This window comes from Mobula birostris, chromosome 9 (genome assembly GCF_030028105.1).
Source record: "Mobula birostris isolate sMobBir1 chromosome 9, sMobBir1.hap1, whole genome shotgun sequence".
NCBI lineage: Eukaryota > Metazoa > Chordata > Chondrichthyes > Myliobatiformes > Myliobatidae > Mobula > Mobula birostris.
The window spans coordinates 84949758-84976107 of record NC_092378.1 but is presented as its reverse complement, the minus strand read 5'-3'; the positions used below and the strand labels follow the sequence as shown (position 1 = coordinate 84976107).

The following is a 26350-nucleotide window of genomic DNA, read 5'->3' as shown; positions in this document are numbered from 1 at the left end:
TTTGAAATTTGGTAAGGGTTGGAGAAGAAGATCTGTGTGAGTTATGATAACACAAGACAATTAACAATCACTCCATTATAGAATTCTAGGAATCATGAGTCATTTATCTTTCATTTAACCTTCTACTTACTGATGCTCAAAAGAGATTAGATGTCTTCAGGGTGTCAAATTAAAATGTAAAAGTTTTGGGGAATACTGCATGCCATTGCACATGTCTGTCAGCAAATTTTCAGAATGTACACTACCCAAAACTTCTTGGGCTCACTTTCCTTTTACTCTGAATCGTTTGTTCTATTTCAAAGTATTATCCTTTCTTAGTATTGCTTTCATAGCACAGGCTCTTGAACAAAAGGGGGTAACTATGCCCATTTAAGGACTCTTGTTATTTCATGCTCGCTATTTATTGCTATTTATTTTTATCTGCATTTGCACAATTTGTTGCCATCTGATCCTGTTTACAGTTACTGTTCTATAGATTTGCTTAGTATGCCTGCAGGAAAAAGAATCTCAGGGTTGTATTTGGTGACAAGTACTCTGATAATAAAATTTACTTTGAACTTTGATAAATCAGTCATTGTTGCCAAAAATCATTAAAGCACTAAATTCACCGCTCATCTCATGAGAGGTTAATCTAAACAGAAGTGAGAGTACAAAATTATCTCAAGAGAACCTCTTCTTCAAATGTTGAGCATTACAGATGCAGCAAAATGGCAGGTGCTAATCTTAGCATGATATCGAAAGCAGTCACCACTTTAACAGACAATGCTGAGTAAGCAGCAGCAAGATTAACTGCTCGTATAAAAATGCTTGAAATTCACCAAATGCAGTCTTCTAAACCTGTGGAGGTATTTGTCAGTTAAAATAACTTAATAACCCAAACCCATACGTCTTTGGATTGTGGGAGAAAACCAGAGCACCAGGAGGAAACCCTCACGGGGGAGAATGTATAAAATAATTTGAATACTCATTTTTATTTCTGAATGTAAAACTATCAAATTGCTGGAAAATTTATTTCAGGGTCAGTGTACATGTTACTGGAATAATTTTTTCTAGTTACTTACATCCATCACAGACAGAATATAGTATTAATGGTAAGACTCTTGGCAGTGTGAAGGATCAGAGAGATCTTGAGGTCCAAGTCAATAGGACACTCAAAGCTGCTGCGCAGGTTGACAGTGTTGTTAAGAAGGCATATGGCGTGTTGGCCTTCATCAACCGTGGGATTGAGTTCAAGAGCCATGAGGTAATGTTACAGCTATACAAGACCTTAGTTAGACCCCACTTGGGAGTACTGTGCTCAGTTCCTCATTACAGGAAGAATGTGGAAACCATAGAAAGGGTGCAGAGGAGATTTACAAGGATATTGCCTGGATTAGGGAGCATGCCTTATGAGAATAGATTGAGTGAATTTGGCCTTTTCTTCTTGGAGCCGTGGAGGATGAGAGGTGACCTGATAGAGGTGTATAAGATGATGAGAGGCATTGATCGTGTGGATAGCCAGAGGTTTTTCCCCAGGGCTGAAATGGTTTACATGAGAGGGCATAGTTTTAAAGTGCTTGGAAGTAGGTACAACGGGGATGTCAGGGGTAACTTTTTCACACACTGCCAGCGAGAGTGGTAGAGGCTGATATAATAGGGTCTTTTAAAAGACTCTTGGATAGGTACATGGAGCTTAGAAAAATAGGAGGCTATGCAGCAGGGAATTTCTAGGCAGCTTCTAGAGTAAGTTACATGCTCAGCACAACATTGTGGGCCGAAGGGCCTGTTCTATCCATCTATGTTCTATCCATCCTTCTGATTCCTCTAAAAGGATATTACCAATTATATCCTTCACATCCACCAGAGATTGAAAACATCATTTCAAGTCACATCCACAGGGATCCCCAAACCCTTTATACCAGCCCCTTGTCTTGAATTCTAATTCCTTCCCACTTCTGTGTATGAATCATACATGCGGGCCATTTACGAACACTCACCAGTAACTATTTTGGAAGCTGTAGCAGTGGCGTTAGAAAATGCCGGCTCTGTAGGAGTGGAAGAACTTGTTGCACCGGCTGTCACTGGTGGCTGTGGTGGTGGTGGAACACTGGGACGATTTCTTGGTTTTGGTACTGGCCGTGCCCTCGGTACAGTGGCAAACTGTGTCAGAGAGGTTTGGGACTGCAGGTCCTGGTTTGCTGGGAAGCTCTGGGCATGTGTAAAATGCTGAGTTAGCTGTAAGCCTGCACCATGTGTCCCTAATGGAGGTGTGCTCGGGGGAGTTGGTGTGTCTGGGGGAGTACTGGAGGGCTGTTCTGCTGCTTGCTCAGAAGAAGCCTTACAAGGATAAGGATTGATAAGCTGCACTGGAGGTTGAGGAGGGGGATGATTTGGAGCCTGAATAACCATTTGATTACTAGAATGTTTACGAGACTGCATTGTGAGTTGAGAAGAGGACTGGCCATGGGATTGCACAGAACTCTGGTTTCCAGATTGACCTGGAGATGTACTGGCAACTTGGCTAGGCTGTTTTGGTGAATGTGTTGTTGTTTGGTTAACAGGTGTGCTTGCTCCATGATCCACAGGCTGTCCAGGAGGTGGATTCGAAGGCTTTGGAGGAGCAGGAGCAGGCTTTTTTGTTGCTTAAAAGAAGGAAAACAAAGTGGGTTAGTTTGAGTGTCACCAGATCATTAATAATGCAATTCCTATTCAGAAGGCAATTCCTTAAAATCACCTTTAGGTTTCTCAGTCTTGCACCGCCTTTAATACTTCCCCATTCACTTTGTAGTCACTTCATTATTTTGATCAAAAGTTATTCTTTTGTGTTTAAAATTAGCTGTTGCATGCTCACCCAGTCTTGTGGTTCTTGGCCTCAATGTTCCATTGCTATTCTCATCACTGTTCACTATGTGTCAGTTATCTCACATCTCAGTTTGTTCCCCGTTCTGTATTAATTGCAAAACTGTAGTGCTTCACTTACAGAACCCTAGAGAGAACCTCTGCAGTCTGCAAAGCATATACTCACCACTATTCACCTATCTGTTAAAATGTTTTAACATAATTGTGTGTTAAAAGACATTTGGACAAGTAGATGATTAGGTCTGGAGTTTGGGGCATACTCAGATAGGGAACTTGGTTGACATGGACAAGTTGAGCCAGAGGGCATGCTTCTGTACTGTATCACTCTGACTCTATTGTACCACTGGCTCTTTTCATCCCAAAGCACTGTTTTTCTAACAAACCTAATTTGTGCTTTATGACAATTGATCCAACCAAGAAAATGGTAGAGTGGCAGTATTCAAAAAATAAAATCTGATGAAAGATCATCAACATGAAATTTTAATTGTTCTCACTCTGCAGATGCTGACCAATGTTAACACAGGGTCTCACATCAATTAACAGGTGACTGGTAACATCTTGCAATGGGTTTCAAATATCTACTGTATTTATAACTTACTTGAAACTGCAAATTTCAGTCCCTCCCTTTAATATTTCCAATGAGATAGCTGGCTACTACTGTGAGCAGTCACCCTATTGCATCAAGGATGTGGAGAGGATACAGAAGAGGTTCACCAGGATGCTGTCTGGTTTAGAGTTGCGCCAGCTTGGGCTGCTTTCTCTGGAGGCTGAGGGGAGACCTGGCAGAAGCTTATAAGTCTATGAGAGGCAGAGATAGGCAACTTGAGTTGAGAGTTAAAGGGCAAAAGTTTAGGGGTAACATGAGAGGAAACTTCTTTACTCAGAGGGTGGCAACTATGTGGAATGAGCTTCCAGCAGAAGTGGTTGAGGCAGGTTCAATTTTGTCATTTAAAGTTAAATTGGATAGATATATGGACAGGAAAGGAATGAAGGGTTATGGGCTGAGTGCAGGTCAGTGGGATTACGTGAGAGTAAGGGTTCAGCACGGACTAGAAGGGCCGAGATAGCCTGTTTCCGTGCTGTAATTGTTATATTGTTATATGTTATGTGATAGATGGCTAGTATCCTTTTTTCCAAAGTAGGTTGAATTGTCTAAACAAAAGGGCATGTATTTAAGTTAAGAAGGGAGAAGTTCAAAGGATAGGTAGAGCAAGTTTTATTTTCTTAAACAGAATTGTGGTTGCTTGGAATATACTGCCAGTGGTCATAGTGGAGGCAGATACAACAGAGGTGTTTAAGAGGTTCCAAGATAGATACAGAGAATGAGAATGAAGTAATATGGACCATGTACAGACAGAAAGAATCGGCTATTATTAGCTGACTTAGTTTAGCATAAGATCATGGGTCAAAGGTCCTGTTCCCCTGCTTTACTGTTCTACATTGCAGAGACAGAGTACCTGAATCAACAAAAGTGTGGCAAAAGAAGCTCAATCAAGCACATCCTATTTGACTAAAAATGTTGCAAGGGTACTTCTGATCTAGTGAAAGACCTGCCTGAAAAAGATTTGGGAAATAGATTAATAAACTGTCATAGACAGATACAAATATAATCATAAGCAGCTAATAGAATGTTGGTCTTTATACTTACAACATTAGAGTACAAGATGATGAAAATTACACTGCAGTCCCTGGCTAGGTCACACATGAAGAACCAACTACACTTACTGAGGCTACATACACACTGAGGGGAGTGCAGCATGAACGTACTACACTGGTACTGTAACTTCAAAATTAAATTACAAGGAGAGATTACTGGAACTTGGGCTGTGTTTTCTGAAATTCAGAAGGTTTATAATTCATTTGATTAATCTTTTCAAAAAATTAAGGGGAACAAACAGTAAATAAAACAAAGCAAAACCATTTCCATGGAACAGAATACCGAGCACAGGGAATCAATCTTAAAAATAAGTATTAGGCTCAAGTTCAAGACTCAGCCACCACAATATCCTACCAATGGCCCTCAAATTTTATAAACATCGACAATTTCATTCCCGGGCCTCCTACATTCCAGTAAGAATAGACCCAGCTCATCTTACAATATGTCCCCTCATAAGAGACCCTCCCAGTTGGGAAAACATCAACATCTATCCTGTCTAGTCCCCTTAGGATCTGGTATGTTTGAATAAGGACACCTCTCATTATTCAGAACTTCAAGAAATAAACCCAAACTGCAGATTACTTACAGCATTTGCTGCTCCTATTTCAGATTTCCAGCATCTGTAATATATTACCTTTGGGTAGATATGAAACTGATTGGCCAATAAATTGAGCATTTTTACCAATCTATAAGTCCTCTGAGACCACCATATATCTATGGAAGATTGGAAGACTGTGGTCAGTAGTTCCTCAATCTCTACTCTTAGTTCCCAGTTATTTCAGAGTGGGTGACATCTCCTTTGAAATACTATCAGTTCAAAAATGTAACCAAGGCAAGTACATGTTTGATAGGGCTATTTAGAAAAGTATATAATTCAGATAATGGTAGTAGAATCATTTCAAGCATGTTTTAGAGTTTGTCATATCTTAAAATACATTCGACTTCATACATTAAAACAAAATGGGAGAAGGAAGGAGGGATAATTATATCTGAGGAAGAATGGACAATAATATGGAGGTATCAATGGAAGTGTACCAGTTCACAGAAAAGGAGGGAGTTTGGATGGAAAAACTTGATAAGATATTTTACTACACCCTCTCAGAAATCCCATTATGATAGTAATAACCTCCCTGTTTGCTGAAGAAATTGTGGAAATCAAAATGCCAACCATTATCATATTTTCTGGGAATGCCCTGTTATCAAAGACTATTGGAGTGGGATACATAATGCCCTACAAGACATTTTTAAATGTGAAATACCCTTTGAAAGTAAGACCATATATTTTGGGTATGTACCTCAAGAATGGCTGAAAAGAGATAAACGTTTAATTAATATACTGCTGGTGGCTGGAAAAAAGACTCTTACCAGGAAATGGTTACCACAGGAGAGCCCAACTTTAAATGCATGGATGGAAATTACAATGCACATTTACAAAATGGAGAAGATAACAGCATCTGTTAATCATAAGTTGGAACAATTTGATTCATACTGGGAAAAATGGCTCAACTACATAACACCTCATAGGCCTGATTTTATTCTCACAAATCAATGAATATGTTGTAAAAAAAAGATCACTCCCTACTTGTACATAGTTTTCTCCTTTTGCTTGTTCTTTCTTTCCTCTCTTTTCTATAGGTAAATATTATTTGGAGATTTGTGGCAAATATGATTGTATGATATATATGTACAATATCTGAAACACATCTTATGGAAATGTTTGTTTGATGATGAACTTCAATAAAAAAAATAAATTACAAAAAAAAAGAAATACTATCAGTTCTTCGTCATACTTTTATCTAGAGTTGATCACCTTCAGCAACCGGGGATGCTGCAGAAAATAGTCCACTCTACAACAGGGATTTCCTTTAAAAACAACTTTCATATTTCCCCAATTCAAAGCTACATTATGCTCTGACTCTAATTCTAGATACAATTCAACTATCGAAACTGAAGTTTGTAGACAGAACTCACCTCTTCTGGTTATATGTGGGCTGGGACCAGTTGTAACTGGCCCTGGCGCAGCAGTGAGTTGACTGACTCCTGTGCCAGAGGGTTGCGGTGGACTCTGTACAACACTGGCTCCGCCAGCACCATTTCTTGAAAGTGGAATAGTGGCAGCAGGGTCTTTGGACTTTGAAAGACTGAAAAATGTACAAGTTATTCGTGAGATAGCATGAATAAATTTCACCAAGGGAACATTTCATCCAGTTATACAATTTACATCTCTACAAACTGGTCAGGATGATGGAGACATGGTGGCTCTCAGAACAGTTTTGGCAAAAAATAATCTTGGTGTTTTGCGAAGGTGGAAAAAGATTTAAATAAACTTCGTATCAAAAACAGTGAGTTGAAGCATCTTGGAAATATTTATTATATTGTGTGCCAGTAACAAATGAAATCCACTCTACAAGGTAAAATGATACCTTCAAATCCTTTCCTGCTTATCACCAACATCTCCTACGTCAACAAGCTCTACAGTAGAAGATCCTTGTTACAATGTATGGGGCAACATTGAGTGGAACAGGAGAAAAAAATAGCATCAAGGATTCCATGCTGACTATTAAGCATCCAAGTCTATTCTATTTTCTTCAGCAAGAACTAGAACAGAATGTAGAATGCAGAATTCAGCAAGAACTGGAAAAATGCAGAATGCAGAATTCAGCAAGAACTGGAACAGTGTAGAATGCAGTATTCAGCAGGAAATTGAAAGTGTAGAATGCAGAATTCAGCAAGAACTGGAACAGTGTAGAATGCAGAATTCAGCAAGAACTGGGACAGTGTAGAATGCAGAATTCAGCAAGAACTGGGACAGTGTAGAATGCAGAATTCAGCAAGAACTGGAATAGTGTAGAATGCAGAATTCAGCAAGAACTGGAACAGTGTAGAATGCAGAATTCAGCAAGAACTGGGACAGTGTAGAATGCAGAATTCAGCAAGAACTGGGACAGTGTAGAATGCAGAATTCAGCAAGAACTGGAACAGTGTAGAATGCAGAATTCAGCAAGAACTGGGACAGTGTAGAATGCAGAATTCAGCAAGAACTGGGACAGTGTAGAATGCAGAATTCAGCAAGAACTGGAATAGTGTAGAATGCAGAATTGAGCAAGAACTGGAACCGAGCGTATAATGCAGAAGTCAGCAAGAACTGTGTAGAATGCGTGGACACAGGCTCTTCAACAAAGTGCCAAGCACACTGCCTACTGATCTAGACCCAATTTCTTGTATTCAGCCTGGACCCTTCAGGGAAACACATATCACACCAAACACACATGCACCAAAACATTTAAAGTTTAAAACAGGAGAAATCAATCCTGTGGCTCTTATTAAACATTCCTCAAAAACTCACATTCAGGTGACTTTTAACTGCTTAAAAAGTTCTTATAAATTTCTTGTATGCAGCACACAAAACAGAAATCCTGTAACTGCATAAACCAGGTCTCCAGTAACCAACAATTCATCAGAAAACACGGCCTAATACAGGAACGTAGGACTTTAAACTGAAACACTCCCTCAGTAATCCTGTTGCTCAACACTGGTTGAGTGTGGGGTAATTGTGCACCAGCCAAACACTTGTAAGTGTAACACAAATCAAAAGTTCTGGAATGCTGTCATAAATGCTTTTAAAGGCACAGGCCCTGAATTTGCTATGGGCTTTTATTCAGCAATGGTGGAAGGATATCAGGAAATGGCAGTAGGTCTTTCTGTGTCAGACTCTGCTTCAAAGAAATAGCTCCAACAATTCCAATTGGAATTGGAGTTTAACATTTCCTTAGTCTAAAGGAGGAATGTGTGGTGGCATCTGTTGGGCTCACTGTACCCTCCACAAAGGATCAGCCATTACTGAGTGGCGGAGCAGACTCGATGGGTCAGATGGCCTAATGTGTTACATTGTAATGGCAGACAGACACCTAAGGCAATGGGCTACAGTGAGGCCAACAGCGATGCTCCAGACTGAATACGTGTTTAAAACACTCCACTAATTAAAAGGCCAGGCTGAAATGAAATCAGTCCTCGAGTGAATTTCATACATGCTGTGCAGATGAGGCCAGATCTACATGCCAATACTGGTGTAAATGCCAACCACGATGGCCTTCAATTGGTCAGCAGCAGCAGGGGTACAACAGTTAACTAGCATTTTAAAAGGGGGCGGTACCTGTTTATGGCTCATTAATAAAAAAAGTACAAATTCCAGGTTCTTGTTCTCTCCCAGTAGACTGAGAATGAACAAAGGTTACAACAAATATGGTTTTTAAAATCAGAAAGCATTTTTTTCTTATATAAGGAGCTGCTTTCTATATACACACAGTGGCCACTCTTACACCTGCTTGTTAATGAAAATATCTCATCAACCAGTCTGTGGCAACAACTCAATGCATAAAATCATGGTCAATCATCCAGACCAAACATCAGAATGGGGAAGAAATGTGATCTAAGTGACTTTGACCGTGGATTGATTATTGGTGCCAGACAGTGTGGTCTGAGTATCTCAGAAACTGATGAGCTCCTGGATTTTTCACCGACAACAGTCTTTAGAGTTTACAGAGAATGGTACAAAAAACAAGAAAAACATCCAGTGAGTGGCAGTTCTGTGAGCGAAAACGCCTTAATAGAGAGATCAAAAGGAGAATGGCCAAACTGGTTCAAGCTGACAGCAAGGTGACAGTAAGTCATGTTAGAACAGTGGTGTGCAGAAGAACACACATATTGAACCTTGAAGTGGATGGGCTACAGCAGCAGAACACACCAGGTTTCACTCTTGAATGTACAACACAATTATATTACTCACATTCATTTGCTGCAACAGGGAAGTTGCAACAATTCAACAAAATAACTTCCTATAATAACTAGCAATTACCTACATAATTCTTTAGATTGATCATTAACTTCAAGGCCCTTGATTAGATTTCAGATAACAGCTTCATAAAGAATCTGATCAAAATGTATTACTGGTCGAGGTAGATTGGGATCTTCATGGTCATTTCACTCCATTCATGATTCTTGCAAGTAACAAGAATTCACAAGCAGCAAATTCAAGGATTTGTTTCTAAGAACACTGAATAATAACTTCAATAATTGGAGCAGAACTTAGTGATGAACACAAATACTTGATTGTACCCAAAAATAGGTCTAGAAATTATAACATATTGCTTAACTAAAAACTGATTTTACCCAGACAATATGGCTACCCCCCAGCTGATCTTAAGTTTTATCACTCCTCCACTCTTCTTGGTCTGTTGAGACAACGCTAACTACACCTGGTCACTTACCATGCCCCAACTATATGCTCTCAAGTGCCACCTTCTTTGCTTACCCAACCTGAGATAGCACAAACAGAAGAAATTCTGCAGATGCTGGAAATCCAGAGCAATATACACAAAATGTCTCCCACCTTCTTATTCCGGTTTCTTCCCACTTCCTTTTCCAATCCCAATGAAGAGTCTCAGCCCAAAATATCAACTGTTTATTCCTCTCCATAGATGTAGCCTGACCTGTGGAGTTCCTTCAGCATTTTGTATGTATTATTCAGATAGCATATCTTGCAAAGTACAAAAGTGTACCTAATGTTTAGTAGTGAGCCTTGACATGACTGAAATCTTCAGCAAGGGGGCCTTTCAGGGACCCCACAATTCTTGTTATCTGATGGCTCAGAGATCAGTTCTGTGCAATTGAGGCTGGAGTGCTCATTGGACAAGAAGACTAGCAGAGGATGTGTTTAAAGTGCTCTGTACAATTTAAATACAGAGCTCCCTTAAATGGGGCTTCCTAAGGCAACTTCGTAGCTTGCTTCAGATATCTGAAGTTCATGACAGTGAATAGGAATCATGTATGGACTGAAGTCGTGGGGCAGTGTTACTCCTAAGCTTTGAGATGAAAGGATAAATCTGCCTGGCCACAGGAAGTACTGCAAAGGAATTTCCTTCAGAGATTCTGACATCTTATTTCTTATACATTTTGGGATCTTGGTCCTGCTGACATGGCCAGCATTTACTGCCCATCTCTTATTGTCCTTGAAACTGTGGTGGTGAGTCACATGCTTGAACCACCACAGTCATTCTGGTGTAGGTGCTCCTATGGTTTTGTTGGGAAAGAATTCCTACACCCAGCAACAGTGAAAGATCAGAAATATAGTTGAGAGATATTGACCATAGGGATCCTGAATAATGGCAGTGCTTGGCAAATATACATACAGGAGGTGTCACCTATTGCAGCAACTCAAGTTGGAGCAGCGGCCACAGCTATTGCGGTCCTTCTGGGGCGAAGCAAACAGAAGGGGCGAGTGTGACTACCTGACACTGACAGGAAGATAGTACAGCCACTGAATGGCTTTGGAAATTCCAAAAGGTTCTGCTCCGTATTCATACCACCCACATGGGTAGAAAAAGCAGGGCAACGTTAGGGAGCTAAAAAGCAGGACCTCAAAACTGTAAGTCTTAAGGATGGGAACCTCAAAGAAAAAAGGAAGGAGAAACAGCAATTAAGAGCAGGAAAGCAGGAAGGGAAAATTATAAAAGTAGCTACTGAAATAAATAGGTTAAAAAGACAACATTCAAGTTAGCTTATCTGAATAATCACAGCAGTTAATGGTTGGGATCTCAATGCGATTACAGAAATAGTGCTGAAGGTTATCAAGCTGGGCACCTAATACTCCAGGGTAGCAACACTTAGGAAGGACGGGCAAGAAATAAAATGCAATTAGATGTGGAAAGTCAGTCAGTGTTGAGAAAGGATCATGGCTTGACAGATCATGATATGGAACAGGAATCGGTTTGCATAGGACCAAGAAATAGCAAAGGGCAGAAAAAATTGGTAGGTGCTATTTACAGGGATCCAATCAGTAGTTTTTATATTGGGAGAATCATAAATAACGCAAAGGTGCTTGTGTTTCACAGTGTAATGCAGTGATCATCTAAGACTTTAACCTATATATATACTAGACAATCAGATTTACTGTAATAAGGATGATTAATTCATGAAGCATACTTTTCAAGATCAAAAGGTTGAGTAACAATGATGTAAGGGTATTTTGTATATAATTTTGTGCAATGAGAAGGATTGATTTTCAAACTTTGGGAGATCCTGTCCATTATAAAATTATATATTTGGCTTGAAAGTGACATCATTTAGTGCAAAACTATGAAGGTTTCACAGGTGAGTTGCTTGTAACTAATAGGGAGAATATGTTGATAGATGCTGCCACAACAACATCTCAATCAACATCAGCAAAATCAACGAGCAGATTATTGACTACGGGAGGAAAAAAACGAAGATCCATGAGCCAGTTATCATTAGGGGATTGGAGGTGGACAGGATTTTTTGGTGTTATCATATCAGAGGACCAGCACCTAAGCGCCATCACAAGGAAAGCACGACAAAGCACCGAGTCATGCTATGTCATCCGAAATGTTGACAAACTTCTATAGATGCAGAGTAAAGAGAATCCCGACTGGTTACATCACGGCCTGGTATAGAAATACCAATGCCATTAATGGAAAAGTGGTGGGCACAGCCCAGTCCATCATAGGCAAAGCCCTCCCCACCACCGAGCACACCTACAAGGAGCACTGTTGCCGGAAAGCAACATCCATCATCAAGGACTCCCATCATCCAGGCCACACTTTCTTTTCGCTGCTGCTATTGGGAAGGAGGTACAGAAACCTTAGGTCCCACACCACCAGGTTCAGAAGCAGTTATTACCCTACAACCATCAGGCTCCTGAAATAGTACATAACTTCACTCACCCTCATCTCTGAACTGATTTCACAACCTATGGACTCACTGTCAAGGACTCTTCAGTATTATTTATTTACCTATTTGCATAGTTTGTTTTCTTTTGCACATTGATTATCAGTCTTTGTGTGTAGCTTTCATTGTTTCTATTGTATTTCTCTGTTCTACTGTGAATGCCTGTAAAAAAAAGAAATCTCAAAGTAGTATATGGTGACATACACTTACTTTGATAATAAATTTTACTTTGAACTTTGAGTAGACACCAATGCTTTGTATCTAACAGCAAGAATGCACAAGTTTCAAAAAAAGTATATTTGTTTAAGGTGCCAAAACCCAAAAGGAAGTCAGTCATCTGTGAATGACAAAAGAAATTAAAGGTAGCATAAAATCAGGAAGTTTATAAAGCTGCCAATATCAGCAGTGGGCCTTAAGATTGGGAGAACATTACAACTCTTCTCACCACTACCACTGGGCAGAAGATACAGAAGCCTTAGGCCCCACACCACCAAGTTCAGGAAACCTTCAGGATGGATAACTTTATTCACAGCTACTCTGAACTGATCCCACAATCTACAGATTCACTTTCAAGGGCTCTTTATAATTCATGTTCTCAGTATTATTTTTATTTACAGTTTGTCTCCATTTGCACATTGGTATTTGTCAGTCTTTATGTATAGTTTTTGCAAAATTCTATTGTATTTCTTTATCTTTTATCTGTAAATGCCAGCAAGAAAATGAATTTCAAGGTAATATATGGTACTTTGAAACTACATTTACGTTGAATTCAACAAAGGCAAAAGAAAGGATGGAACAAAAGTAAATTTAAGAACAGCACAATGCAAGATCTTTTAGATGCAAGTAAAGAGAATTAGAACTGACAAAACCAAATGTGCGCTCCTCACAGTTAGTGACAGGAAAATTTATAATGGGAAATTAAAAAATGGCAGAAAATTTAACAATTACTTAGAAATATAATAAAAGGCACATAAAAATAGCTGGATAATTTTGACAACCAAGGATTCATTGAGAATGTGAAACTCAAAGAGTATTGTAAATAAATCGATCAAGAAAAGTTGGTGTATTTGAAGGCTGATAAATCCTATGAATTTGATGTTCTACGGTACATCCCAGATTATTGGTAGATGTTACTCCAGACTTTGTGAAAGCTCTAGTTATCTTCCTGAATTATATAAATATCTGAATTATTCCTGTGGATTCGGTGGTTGCATATGTGACCCCATCATTTAAAAAGGAGGGAAACAAAAAACAGAACTACCAACCTGCTTAAATCAGCGATAGGGAAAATGCTGGAAGCTAAAACAATAACAGAATACTTTTAAAGAAATTTCAGGGTTTTGGAGTTTTAATATAATGTTCAAATAAATCCTGTATGGTTGATGCACTGAACTTCTTTGAGGGTGTGACTAGTAGAATAAGGAGGAATCATAGCAGAAGGGTTTTGAAAAGGCCCTCCAAACAGAAGGTTGGTCAAAAGGTTATTATGGATTGGGGATAATGTACCGACATGGATTGAGAATCATTATTAAATAGAAAAGAATGTGACTGAGCAGATGGCTCTCTTCCAGCCTATAATTAGTAGGGTACTATTATGATCAGTGCCCGTGGCTCAATCATTCATTCTCTTTATCAACAATTTGGCTGAGGGGATGAAATATTTCCAAGCATGCTGTCAACACTAAAATAGAGGATGTAAATATGGAAGATATAGAAGCTTCAGGGGAAGATGAACAAGCTAAGTCAGTAGGTGAGAATAGGACAATCCTACCGCACAATGCAGAACAGTGTTTGAAATGCTGCATATTGTTAAATGGTGAGAGGTGGTGGCCGAAAGGACCAGGGTCTGTTTGTACAAAAGTCATTGAAGACCAACATGTAGGTGCAACAAGCAATTAGAAGGACAAGTGGTATGTTATTACTAGAGGGTTTAATTACAGGAGGAAGGAACTGAAATTGCATAAAGCCTTGGTGAGAGAATGAGTACTGTGCATAGGTTTGACCTCCTTACCTATTGGATCTGGAGATGATGTAAACCAAAAGGGTCTTCAAAAGTCAAGAATGAGATGCAAACCTATGTCTAGAGCTATTTTATTACATTTTTATCATAGTACAGGTCAGACAGAGTCCAGCATATAAAGCAAAGAAGCAACAAAGGATCTGTAACTAGCTGTACCTGCCAGTAACTGACTGGTTGTAAACCGTGAGACCAGCTAGAACTGTTGTCAGGCTAAAACTGTGACTGCAACAAATGAATGTGAGCACACAGGGCTTGTTTCTATAGTGAAAATTGATTTGGGCTAGTTTGTGATAGGAAAGCAGTTTAGCAGATACTGACTGAATTATACTTCAAGTTTGTAAATAAAAACTACAGTATAGTACCAAATATACATTACTAAACATCTACAGCCAAACAGATGACTTTTCAAACATATACGCAAGTGTAAAGAGACTTAAAACTACAAGGAAAACCACAATTAAAAACAATAATCTGGACAATCCAACATATCGCCAAAAAGAAGCACCTGTCATAGAGGAAATAATTCAACAGAATGAGCTGAGAAATGGCAGCTTTGCCATGAGGAGAACTGAAATTCAGAGAAGTACCAATGGCCTACATTTTTTCTACCAAGCTGCCATGTTTTTTGAATACCCTCAAAATGCTGGATCTATAGAGAGGAAAAAAATCAACACTCCAGGACCTGATGAACAGCCCAAATGAAGGGTCTTGGTCTGAAACATCAGCTCTTTATTTCTCTTCATAGATGGTGCCTGACCTGCTAAATTTCCAGCCTCTACAGAATCACTTGTGTTAGAAACATGAAAAACCTACAGTACAATACAGGCATTTTGGCCCACAATGCTGTGCTTACTTTAGAAATTACCTAGGTTTACCCATAGCCCTCTATTTTTCTAAGCTCCATGGACCTATCCAGGAGTCCCTTAAAAGACCCTATCGTATCCGCCTCCACCACTGTTGCCGGCAGCCCATTCCACATACTCACCACTCTCTGCTTAAAAAACTTACCCCAGACATCTCCTCTGTACCTTAAAACTGTGTTCTCTCGTATTAGCCATTTCAGCCCCAGGAAAAAGCTTCTGACTATCCACACAATCAAAGCCTATCATCTTATACACCTGTATCAGATCACCTCTCATCCTCCATCGCTCCAAGGAGAAAAGGCCAAGTTCACTCAACCTATTTTCATAAGGCATGCTCCCCAATCCAGGCAACATCCTTGTAAATCTCCTCTGCACCCTTTCTATCGTTTCCACATCCTTCCTGTGGTGAAATGACAAGAACTGAGCACAGTACTCCAAGTGGGGTCTGACCAGGGTCCTGTATAGCTGTAACATTACCTCTCGGCTCTTAAACTCAATCCCACGGTTGATGAAGGCCAATGCCTTCTTAACCACAGAGTCAACCTGCGTAGCAGCTTTGTGTGTCCTATGGACTCAGACCGCAAGATCCCTCTGATCCTCCACACTGCCAAGAATCTTACCATTAATACGATATTCTGTTATCATATTTGACCTACCAAAATGAACCACCTCACACTTATCTGGGTTGAACTCCATCTGCCACTTCTCAGCCCAGTTTTGCATCCCATCGATGTCCTGTTGTAACCTCTGACAGACCTCCACACTGTCCACAACACCCCCAACCTCTGTGTCATCATCAAATTTACTAGCCCTTCCCATCACTTACTCATCCAGGTCATTTATAAAAATCACAAAGAGATGGGGTCCCAGAAGATCCCTGAGGCATACCATGTATTACTGACCTCCATGCAGAATATGATCCATCGACAACCATTCTTTGTCTTCTGTGGGCAAACCAATTCTGGATCCCCTTGGATCCCATGCCTCCTTACTTTCTCAATAAGCCTTGCATGGGGAACCTCATCTGCCTTACTGAAATCCATATACACTACATCTACTGCTCTACCTTCATGATGTGTTTAGTCACATCCTCAAACAATCAATCAGGCTTGTGAGGCACGACCTGCCTTTGACAAAGCCATGCTGACTATTCCTAATCATATTATGCCTCTCCAAATGTTCATAAATCCTGCCTCTCAGGTTCTTCTCCATCAACTTACCAATGACTAAAGTAAGACTCACTGGTCTATAATTTCCTGGACTACCTCTACTCCCTTTCTTGAATAAGGCAACAACATCTGCAACCCTCCAATCCTCCTGAACCTCTCCTGCCCCCATTGATGATGCAAATATCATCGGCAGAGGATCAGCAATCTACTCCCTAGCCTCCCACAGTAGACTGGGGTATACCTCGTCCAGTCCCGCTGACTTATCCAACCTTTTGTAATTTGTAGTCCACATCACTGCAGCTGTTTGGAGGTCTATAAATAACTGCCATCAGGGTCCTTTTAGCCCTGCTATATCTTAGCTCAACCCATAAAGATTCTGCATCTTCTGATCCTATATCACCTCTTTCTAATGATTTAATATCATTTCTCACCAATAAAGCCACGCCTCCCCCTCTGCCTACCTTCCTATCCTTCCAATACACCGTGTATCCTTGGACGTTCAGCTCCCAGAGACATGCATCCTTTAGCCACATCTCAGTGATAGCCACAATATCATAACTGCCAATCTGCAGCTGTACGACAAGATCATCCACCTTATTCCTTATGCTGCGTGCATTTAAGTGTAACACCTTAAGACCAGTATTTGGTACTTTTCGCTTTGATTTCACTGCAACTCATCCCAATGGCTACAAATTTGCCCCATCACCCGCCTGTCTTTCCTGACATCTTTACTGCTCACTATCTTAGATTTATTTCTGTTTTCCCCTTCCTCCACTCTGTCATTCTGGTTCCCATCCCCCTGCCAAATTAGTTTAAACCCTCCCTAACAGCTCTATTAAACTTTCCCGCCAAGATATTGGTCCCCTTCGGGTTCAGGTATAACATGTCCATTTTGAACAGGTCATACTTCCCCCAGAATTACCCAAGTATCTGAAGCCCTGCTCCCTGCACCAGTCTTTCAGCCATGCATTCATCTGCCTGATTCTACTATTCTTGCCCTCACTAGCACGTGGCATGGGTAGCAATCCCGAGATTACTACCCTGGAGGTCCTGCTTCTCAGCTTCCTTCCTAACTCCTGGAAATCTCTCTTCAGGACCTCCTCCTTTGTCCTATCTATGTCATTGGTACCAACATGTACCAAGACAACTGGCTGCTCACCCTCCCCCTTCAGAATATTCTGGACCCGATCCGAGACATCCCGTACCCTGGCACCCGGGAGGCAACACACCATGCGGGTATCTCTATCAGGCTCACAGAATCTCCTATCCATTCTCCTGACTATGGAATCCCCTATGACTACCGCATTCCTCTTCTCCCTCCTTCCCTCCTGCACAACAGCGCCAGGCTCAGTGCCAGAGACCCAGTCACCGTGGGCATCCCCTGTCAGGTCATCCCCCTCAACAGCATCTAGAACAAGATATTTGTTGCTGAGGGGGACAGCCACAGGTGTGCTCTCCACTGTCCGGGCATTTCCCTTCCCTCTCTTGACAGTGACCCAGTTTTCTGACTCCTGTAGCCTAGGGATGACTACCTCCCTGTAGCTCCTGTCTATCACCTCTTCACTTTCCCTGATAAGCAGTAGGTCATCAAGCTGCAGCTCCAGATCCCTAACACTGTCTCTGAGGAGCTGCATCTCGGTGCACCTGGCGCAGATGTGGCCATCAGGGAGGCTGGAGATCTCCCAGGATTCCCACATCTGACACCCTGAACAAAGCACTAACCCTGCAGGCATGCGATCTAATTCTACAGGAATGAAACAGGAAAAATAAGTCTACTCACCCACCTACCTCGCCAAACAGACGAACTTTTTAAACCATTAGCTCGTACCATTAGCTGTGTGATTCTTGCTGTTCCTGTCCAGGCCAATTCGCGAAAGGCGCGGGGGGGGGGGGGTTGAAAAAAAGAGTTGGTACTTCGCACTCTGCTACCGTTCACTCTGCTGCCCGCTGTATAGGGTGGTCTTCTTTTTAAACTCTCCGCGCTGTCCTGTTACGTCACGCGCCTGCGCAGTCTCGTCCTTCTTGCACTTAAAGAAGTTTTTTAAAAAAACTGCTTTCTTTCAGAATTCAGCTCCCACGCCGCTCTGTAGTCCCGATCCAAAAGAAAGCCATTGGTAGCAACCTTCTTTTTAAAACTCTCCGCGCTGTCCTGTTACGTCACGCGCCTGTGCAGTCTCATCCTTCTTGCACTCGAAGAAGTTTTTTTTAAAAAAAACTGCCTTCCTTAAGAATTCAGCTCCCACGCCGCTCTGTAGTTCCGATCCAAAAGAAAGCCATTGGTAGCAACCTTCCTTTTTAAACTCTCCGCGCTGTCCTCACTGTTCTTATTCCTCACTAGTAGCTTACCTCACCTCGAACAGTTATCGCCAAAGCCCCATTGAACCAAATCCCTCTTACTCTGTCGCCTGCTCTATAAAGCTGACTTCTTTTACATCCTTCCCGCTGGTCTAACTCGCTTGCACAGTCATGCCTCGATCAAACCGCTGAGGAAAAAACTGTTCTTGTCTTTTGAATGCTGTAATTGAATCCATCTCTGGCACTTCACCTGGCAGCTTCTTCCATATACCTGCAACCCTTTGTGTGGATGGACCTGCCCCTTTAAATCTTTCCTCTCTCATCTTAAACATCTGCTTCCAAGTTGATGACTTCCCTACTCCTGGAAAAAAACTATCTACGCCTGTCAATTTTATGAACCTTTATAAAGTAACCTGTCATCCTCCAATGCTCCAGGGTATTCTGTAAAGTTCAAAGAATGAGGGGAATCAAAACAGAGCCCTGACAGGCTGGAGACAGAGATGATGTTTGCCCCGTCAAGTACAAGAGTCACATTTTGAGAATAAGATGTATATGCAAGATCCAGATGAAGTCTGCTATTTCTGGCAGCTTTAGAACCTTACTGATTTCATACAGTCTTTAATTTTTCAAGTCAATTTCAAATGAACAACTTTTCTTTTTGTACCTAAAAAACATAGTCTTGAAACTAGTGCAATATTTCTTTTGGATGCTAACCATTGGTGCCTAATAACACCTTTCAACGTATTCTCCCTGTCAGCCATAGACAACTCTCTGTTATATCTTCATGGTTACACACAGAATGACGTCACTTTCCAGCCAAATGCAAAATCCTATTATGGTCAGAATCTCCCAAAGCTCATCAATCAACCCCTTCTCATTGCACAAAATTAGATCCAAAATAGTTTTCTCTGCAGTCAGACAGTATATTGATTTTAGAAAATTATCTTGAACATACTCACTGAATTCATCTTCCTTATTACAGTAAGTTTCATTGCTTAACGTACATGTAGGTTACCGTTATCTTAATTCAGTGGGTGGTGAACCATTGGGATTCTCTGCCATGGCCATGTTTGGAAGCTCCGTGTGACCGTTCATTTACAGATTACCGAATAAGGAAATCAAGATTGGTGTTGAGCTTCTTGAGTGCTGTTGGAGCTGTATTCATCCAGGAAAGTGGGGAGTGTTCTATTACACTTCTGCCTTGCAGATGGCAGAGGTCTGGGGTACTGGGGATGGGTCATTACAGCTTGGTAACCAGACTCTGACCTAACTCTTGCAGCTGCTGTATTTATATGAATGTTTCAACTCAGTTTCTGGTTAATGGCGACCCCAGGATATTGATGGTGGATGACTCTTTGGAGACAACAACATTCAATGATGATTAGACTCTGTCTGGTGAGAGATAGTAATTTGTCTGGCATTTTCTGTGCCAAGAACATCACCTGAATGTTCTCCAGATCTTGCTGCATGCTGACAATACCTGCTTCATTTTGTGAGAAGCTGCCAATGGAATTGAAATATTATTTAAAAAAATACCCTCATTTTTGCTTTCCCCACTGCTAGGCTTAACATCTTTCACTACAAGTCAGTTAACTATTGTCACTGCCCTATTTTGCAGCTCATCTGCTGAAAGGTTCCAATTCAAGTTAAGATTTAGTGCATAGCTGCAAACAAGAAAAACTGTAATCTAGGAAATGTCAAAATCAATTCCATTGGATTCTACATCACACTCTATTGAAACCCCAGAGCTTTCATCACCCGAGAGGCTGGTTCACCTTATTTCACCTCATATACTTGTCAGGTGTCAAGTCTGATTTTAACAATCACATAATAAGTCAGATTAAACCTAAAATTCAAAACCCTGTTTTGTTCGTAGATTTTTACGTAAAGGTATATACTACTACATAAACAAAATCAGAGCAAACTTGGTGATCAAGGAGCCAATTATTGCTATGATTTGAACAAAATGTACAAAATAGATAAAGAAAAAAGGTAATTAAATGTTAAGATGTTAGAGGCGACAAAAACAGACAAATACTTTATCTAAAATTAAGACTTGGGAATTGAAACTAAATTTAGTGAAGTACATTTAAAACAGATCAGACAAGAAGCAGAGAGAAACAAGAGACTGCAGATGTTGGAACTGAAAGCAAATGATCAGCTGATCATGAAACTCAGCGGGTTCAGCAGCATCTGTGGAGGCACAAGTGATACGCTATTTTGGAGGTTAAAACCCTATGTCAGGACTGGGGAGAGAAGACGAAAGATGGCCAGGACAATACATCCATTTTACAGAGGAGCTGAATTCCTAGAAAACTGTCCATATTGCAATATTCCAGAATGCAAAGTCTTGACAAAAATTTGTTTCTTTTTCATTTTGTTTTAGTTAATTTTTTTCTTCAGATTTGAAAGAACTATTTTTATTGTGTAGCTTTATTTTTTCTAAAGCAACTATTTGTGAATTCCATGAATGTGAATTTCCATTCCCAAGATTACCATAATGAAGGGGTATATTGTATATGTTAGCACATCTGAAGTGTGGCTCTTTTCCCAAAAATATGGTTTCTTTTCTGCTGTAGTTGATGGGAGCTCTCATACTAATCTCTTCCATTTCTCCTACATCAGTGACGGATTTCAACCCTCGCACCCATTCAGACAGAAAAGAAAGAAAAGTTCCTCTGGTCTTCACCTTTCACCTCACTGATGTATCATCCTTGACATTTCTGTTAGACATGATGTCCTCTCACCCTTCCCTTCAGCAGCAACTACTCTGTGACTCCTTGGTTCAGTATCCTTTCCCACTCACCACACCCTGTTCCTAGCACTTCTCTTGCAGTCAAAAGAGGTGTAACACCCACCCCTCACAACCATTTATATGAGGCAGACATTTACCTGCACACCCTCCAACATTGCCTCCTCAGTGTGGTGGGCCCTACATTAGTGAGACCAAGCACAAACAAGGTGACCATTTGTCAGAGCACCTGGACGCTGTCTGAATGACCATGTTGAGCTTATCATGAGCAGGTCATTTCAACTCCCCATCCAATTCCCACATCAACTTTTTTGCCGTTGGTCTTTTTCACTGCCACAATGTGGGGGGGGGGCACCCATGTTGTGGATGATGGTGAGGGGGGAATGGGTGTATATCCTTTTTACCTGAGGTCTGTTGGTTAGGAAGTCCAACACCCAGCTGCACAGTGGTGTACTTAGACTGAGGAGAAAGGGTTTGTTCACCAAGGTCTGTGAGATAAGTGCTGAATGCTGAACTGAAATCCAGAAACAGTATTCTGACATCAGTGTCCTCCTTTTCTAGGGGCATCTGGATCCTCAACTTCCTCAATTCCCCAGTCAGCTCAGTTTGACAACATCTCCTCCACAATCACCATCAGCACAAGTGCACCACAAGACTGTGTGCTTAGCCCCCTAATCTACTCGCTTTATACTAAAGTGTGTGAGGCTAAACACAGCTCCAATGCCATATTTAAGAGACATCATTTTTGCTGGCCAAATTAAAGGTGGTGACAAAGCAACATATAGGAGGGAGATTGAAAATCTGATTGAATGGTGCCAGAACAACAACCTGTCCCTCAATGTCAGCAAGACCAAAGAGCTGATTATTGACTAGAGGAGGAGGAAATTGGAAGTCTATGAGCCAGTCCTCATCAGGGGATCAGAGGTGGAGAAGGTCAGCAACTTTAAATACCTTGGTGTTATCATTTCAGAGGATCTATCCTAGGCCCAGTACGCAAGTGCCATTATAAAGAAAGCACAGCATTGCCTCTACTTTCTTAGAAGTTTGTGGAGATTCAGAATGTCATTTAAAACTTTGACAAACTTCCATAAATGCACAGTGCAGAGTATACTACTGGTTGCATTATAACATCCTACGGAAACACCAATGCCCTTGAACAAACAGCCTACGAAAGGTAGTGGACACCGCTCAGTCCACCACAGGCGAAATTCTCCCCACCATTGAGCACATCTTACAAGAAGCACTGTCACAGGAAAGCAGCATCCATCATCAAGGACCCCCAGGACCCACACCAAGTTCAGGAACAGTTATTATCCCCTAAACATCAGGCTCTTGAACCAGAGGGGATAACTTCACTCACTCCAATTCTGAACTGTTCCCACAACCCATTGACTCACTTTCAAGGACTCTTCATCTCATGTTCTCAATATTTATTGCTTGCTTGCTTATTTATTTATTTATTTATTTATTAATTAATTAATTATTATTATTTTTGTATTTGCACAATTGGTGCCTTTTGCACATTGGTTGTTTGATTCTCTCGTGTGCAGTTTTTTCCATTTATTCTATTGTATGCCTTTGTATTTACTGTGAATGCCCACAAGAAAATCAATTACATGCATATATTTTGATAATAAATCTACTTTGAAGTATTTTGTATGCTCTTTCAGAAATAGTGTTTATTTTACTGCTTCTGATAGGTTCTCAATTTCGCCTAAGTATCTATCTGATTATTTAATGAGAATTGTCTTTTAAAGCGGGTGAGTTGAAGGTTCCAGATTTGAATAATTCTTTGCAAGTTACAGTTTCTTACCTGGTTTCATCAGTTTCCTGGAAGTGAGGCTCTGTCACCCTAGCAGCAAGAGGCAACACAGTAGCTGGACAGGGGCCAGGGCTCACACCTGACTGCTGCTGCTCACTCATAGGTACAGCCTCAGTGGGAGGGGGAGGTGGAGGTGGCTGTACAGTTGGGGACGTGTGCTTCCTAGTCAGAGTGCCAGATCTGCGAGGATTGAACTGACTCTCAATAATCTTTACACCAAAGCTACAGAGGGAAGAAAAAATGAACAGAGTCCATGCAGATCACAGGTAACATACAGATCACAGGTAAACTGTAACAATAAGCAAAACATCAAGTGAGGAAGAATGCACAACAAAATGAAAGCTGGAGCTCACACAGATGCATAAATGTAAGAAAGTTCTTAGTCATGACCAAAAGGTGCACAAGTTAATCCATGCAGTCCACAAAGTGGATGCTTTGACTCGAGCATGACGACCTCAAACACAGCACAGGCACAAAAAGCGTGTGGAAAATCACCAGGGTTTCAAATAAGTAAAATTTGCAGACTGTCCTTCCTAACCAGGATGGATTCAATAGAGACGAGAAAATCTGCAGATGCTGGAAATCCGAGCAACACACACAAAATGTTGGAGGAACTCAGCAGGCCAGGCAGCATCTATGAAAAAGAGTATAGATGTTTTGGGCTGAGACCCTTCATCAGGACTGGAAATAAAGATGTGAAGTTAGAGCAAGAAGTTTGGGAGAGGGGAAGAAGAAGTACAAGGTGGTAGGTGATAGGTGAAACCAGGAAAGGCGGAAGGGTAAAGTAAAGAGCTGGGAAATTGATCGGTGAAAGAGATACAGGGCTGGGGAAAGGGGGATCTGACAGGAGAGGACAGAAGACCATGGAAGAAAGGGAAGGAGGAGAAGCACCAGAGGAAGGTGATGGGCAGGTAAGGAGGTAAGAGAGAGAAATAGGAGTGGGGAATGGTGAGGGGGTGAGGGATGTGGGGTGGTGGAGGGAATGATTCCCAGTAGTTTGAGAGATTGACGGAATATAAGGTGTTGCTTACTCAGGTCATCTGGGTAGCCTCCAACCTGATGGCATGAACATTGATTTCTCCAACTTCTCATAATTACTCCCTCTTCAGCATTCCTATTTCCCTCTCTTATCAGATTCTCCCTTCTCCAGCCCTTTGTCTCTTCCACCTATTAGCTTCCCAGCTCCTTACTTCACCACCCCTCTCCCTGTTTCACCTATCACCTACCACTTTGTACTTCTTCCTCCCCTCCCCCACCTTCTTGCTCTAACTTCTTATCTTTATTTCCAGTCCTGATGAAGGGCCTCGGCCCAAAACATCGACTGTGTACTCTAACTGCCTGCCTACTGAGTTCCTCCAGCATTTTATATGGATCTAATATAGCTTGAGAAGGAAACAAGTTACACTGTATATTAACTACTGCAAGGTTTGATTCCCTGGGAAGCATTGTACATATCTTCTGTACTTTCAAGATAACTATGGTCATTCATATAGTATTACTGGGGACTCAAAAGCATGCACTTTGGCCTGCTGGCTGCATGTTTAAGGTCTGGTGGACTACAAATTTCAAAACAAATTGTATTCGCTATTAGCTACAGAGCTGGGAGACATTCTGCAAAACAGTTAAAAATGGGGACAACTCAAATTTTAATACCTTGATACCTTCTTTATACTGCAAAGAGGCAAGTTGTTTTGGGTCGGTGAGGAGCACATAGAGAACAATTATTATCTGCTTTAAAACAACTTTATTCAATCATCTGTTGGCGAAATTACTCAAAGTTGATTACAGTTGAAACAATTCTCCAGTTTTATCTGATGGGAGTCACTAGACTATGCACAGAGCATTTGCAGTGGTATCTTAATGAATACTTTCTGCAAATACAACAGTGATGGTGGCAAAGTTTTCACAAACCCTTTGCAAGTTGCAGAAGAGCATTTATTTCCTTGTCAATACTCAATAGCAGTGCCTGCATTTCTCACAACTCAGTGAAGGCTGTGACACAAAGAAAGCCACTCATCACCATACAGTATAATTTAAGCTTTTACATCATACTGAAAAATATTTATAGAAATCAAGACTTCCTGATTCATTGCTTAATTTTCTGTATAAACAACAGAAAAACACTTCACGTAAACATATGTACCTTCCCTATAATTTCTGTGATAATGCTTTATAAAAATATTTATATACAAATCCATTGGAAAGTGGTGAAAAATTATTTTGAAAAAACCTACGCCATTCCTGTAAACAGACCTTACAAAGATCCTGAGTTAAATAATTTAAAATTTTCACAAAAAATGCACTAAAATAAATGTTATTCTGGTTCTGTTCAATATCCGCAGGATTCTATGAACTTAGCATACTGTGTATTTGAAACAAACATATGCAAGCTGTTCTGAGAATCAGCAGGTTTTTTTTTATTGTGGTCGGGTTTAGTTGAACTGAATTGCATTGTGTGGACAGTAAACATTTTATTGTCTGCTTCCTTAGATTCTGCATATATCAAAGTATATAAATATGCACCAAATGACAGTTGCATTTGTCAAACTCCACTGAGATCTTAGCACCAAATCCAGTTCATGACTGACTGCACTAATGGAGACAGTCAGTAACAGACTGGAATTTGTGCACAAAAAAACATTGAATCATTCAATCAGAACTTTAAATCAAGACTTGTAGCCTGCAGAAGGGAACTGAAAAATGCCATTGCACTATTCTGAGAAAAGCTGGAGATGCCCTCTGTGCACCAAGGTATCTTTATTCATTTGATTTTTGTGGACATATATGCGAACAGACTGCTGACTGGAAATGATTGCCGCTTCAATGAAAAGGATTATGATGCTGTTATATGTTGCTACATAAACTCGTATTCCTTTACATGAACATACCTGTCTCTTTTTGATACATCTTCAACAGCTGTCACACTGACAGGTCTCTTTCTCTCCAGTGTGGAACTATCACAGTCACTAACAAACACAGGCACATTATTAAGGTGATTGTAAGGAGTCATTGGTGTAAACATGCCTGATACATTGAAGTCCAAATCTATTACAAACAAGAAAAATATGATTATTTTCCACGGAATTTGGCAAAAGCTTCCAAATGTAAAGCAATGCAATGGTGTCAAGAATTAATGTGATAGCAAAGAGAGCTAAGCCACAAGTTACATAATTGATACATCGAATGATAAA

The 26350-nt window shown here is 40.7% G+C and overlaps 1 protein-coding gene across 4 annotated transcripts in view; it reads right to left on the bottom strand.

Annotated features, from left to right (window-relative positions):
• The window catches only part of arhgap17a (Rho GTPase activating protein 17a), a 187307-nt gene that overhangs the window by 9749 nt on the left and 151208 nt on the right, over window positions 1-26350 (bottom strand). For 2 of the 4 annotated variants that reach the window (XM_072268331.1, XM_072268332.1), the window contains exons 16-19: window positions 26048-26204; window positions 23151-23381; window positions 6467-6636; window positions 1977-2621 (exon numbers count right to left, since the gene is read on the bottom strand). In XM_072268331.1, coding sequence (XP_072124432.1) covers window positions 1977-2621; window positions 6467-6636; window positions 23151-23381; window positions 26048-26204 — 1203 coding nt within the window. The remainder of the gene's footprint in view (window positions 1-1976; window positions 2622-6466; window positions 6637-23150; window positions 23382-26047; window positions 26205-26350) is intronic. The other 2 variants (XM_072268334.1, XM_072268333.1) reach the window with 2 other exon arrangements.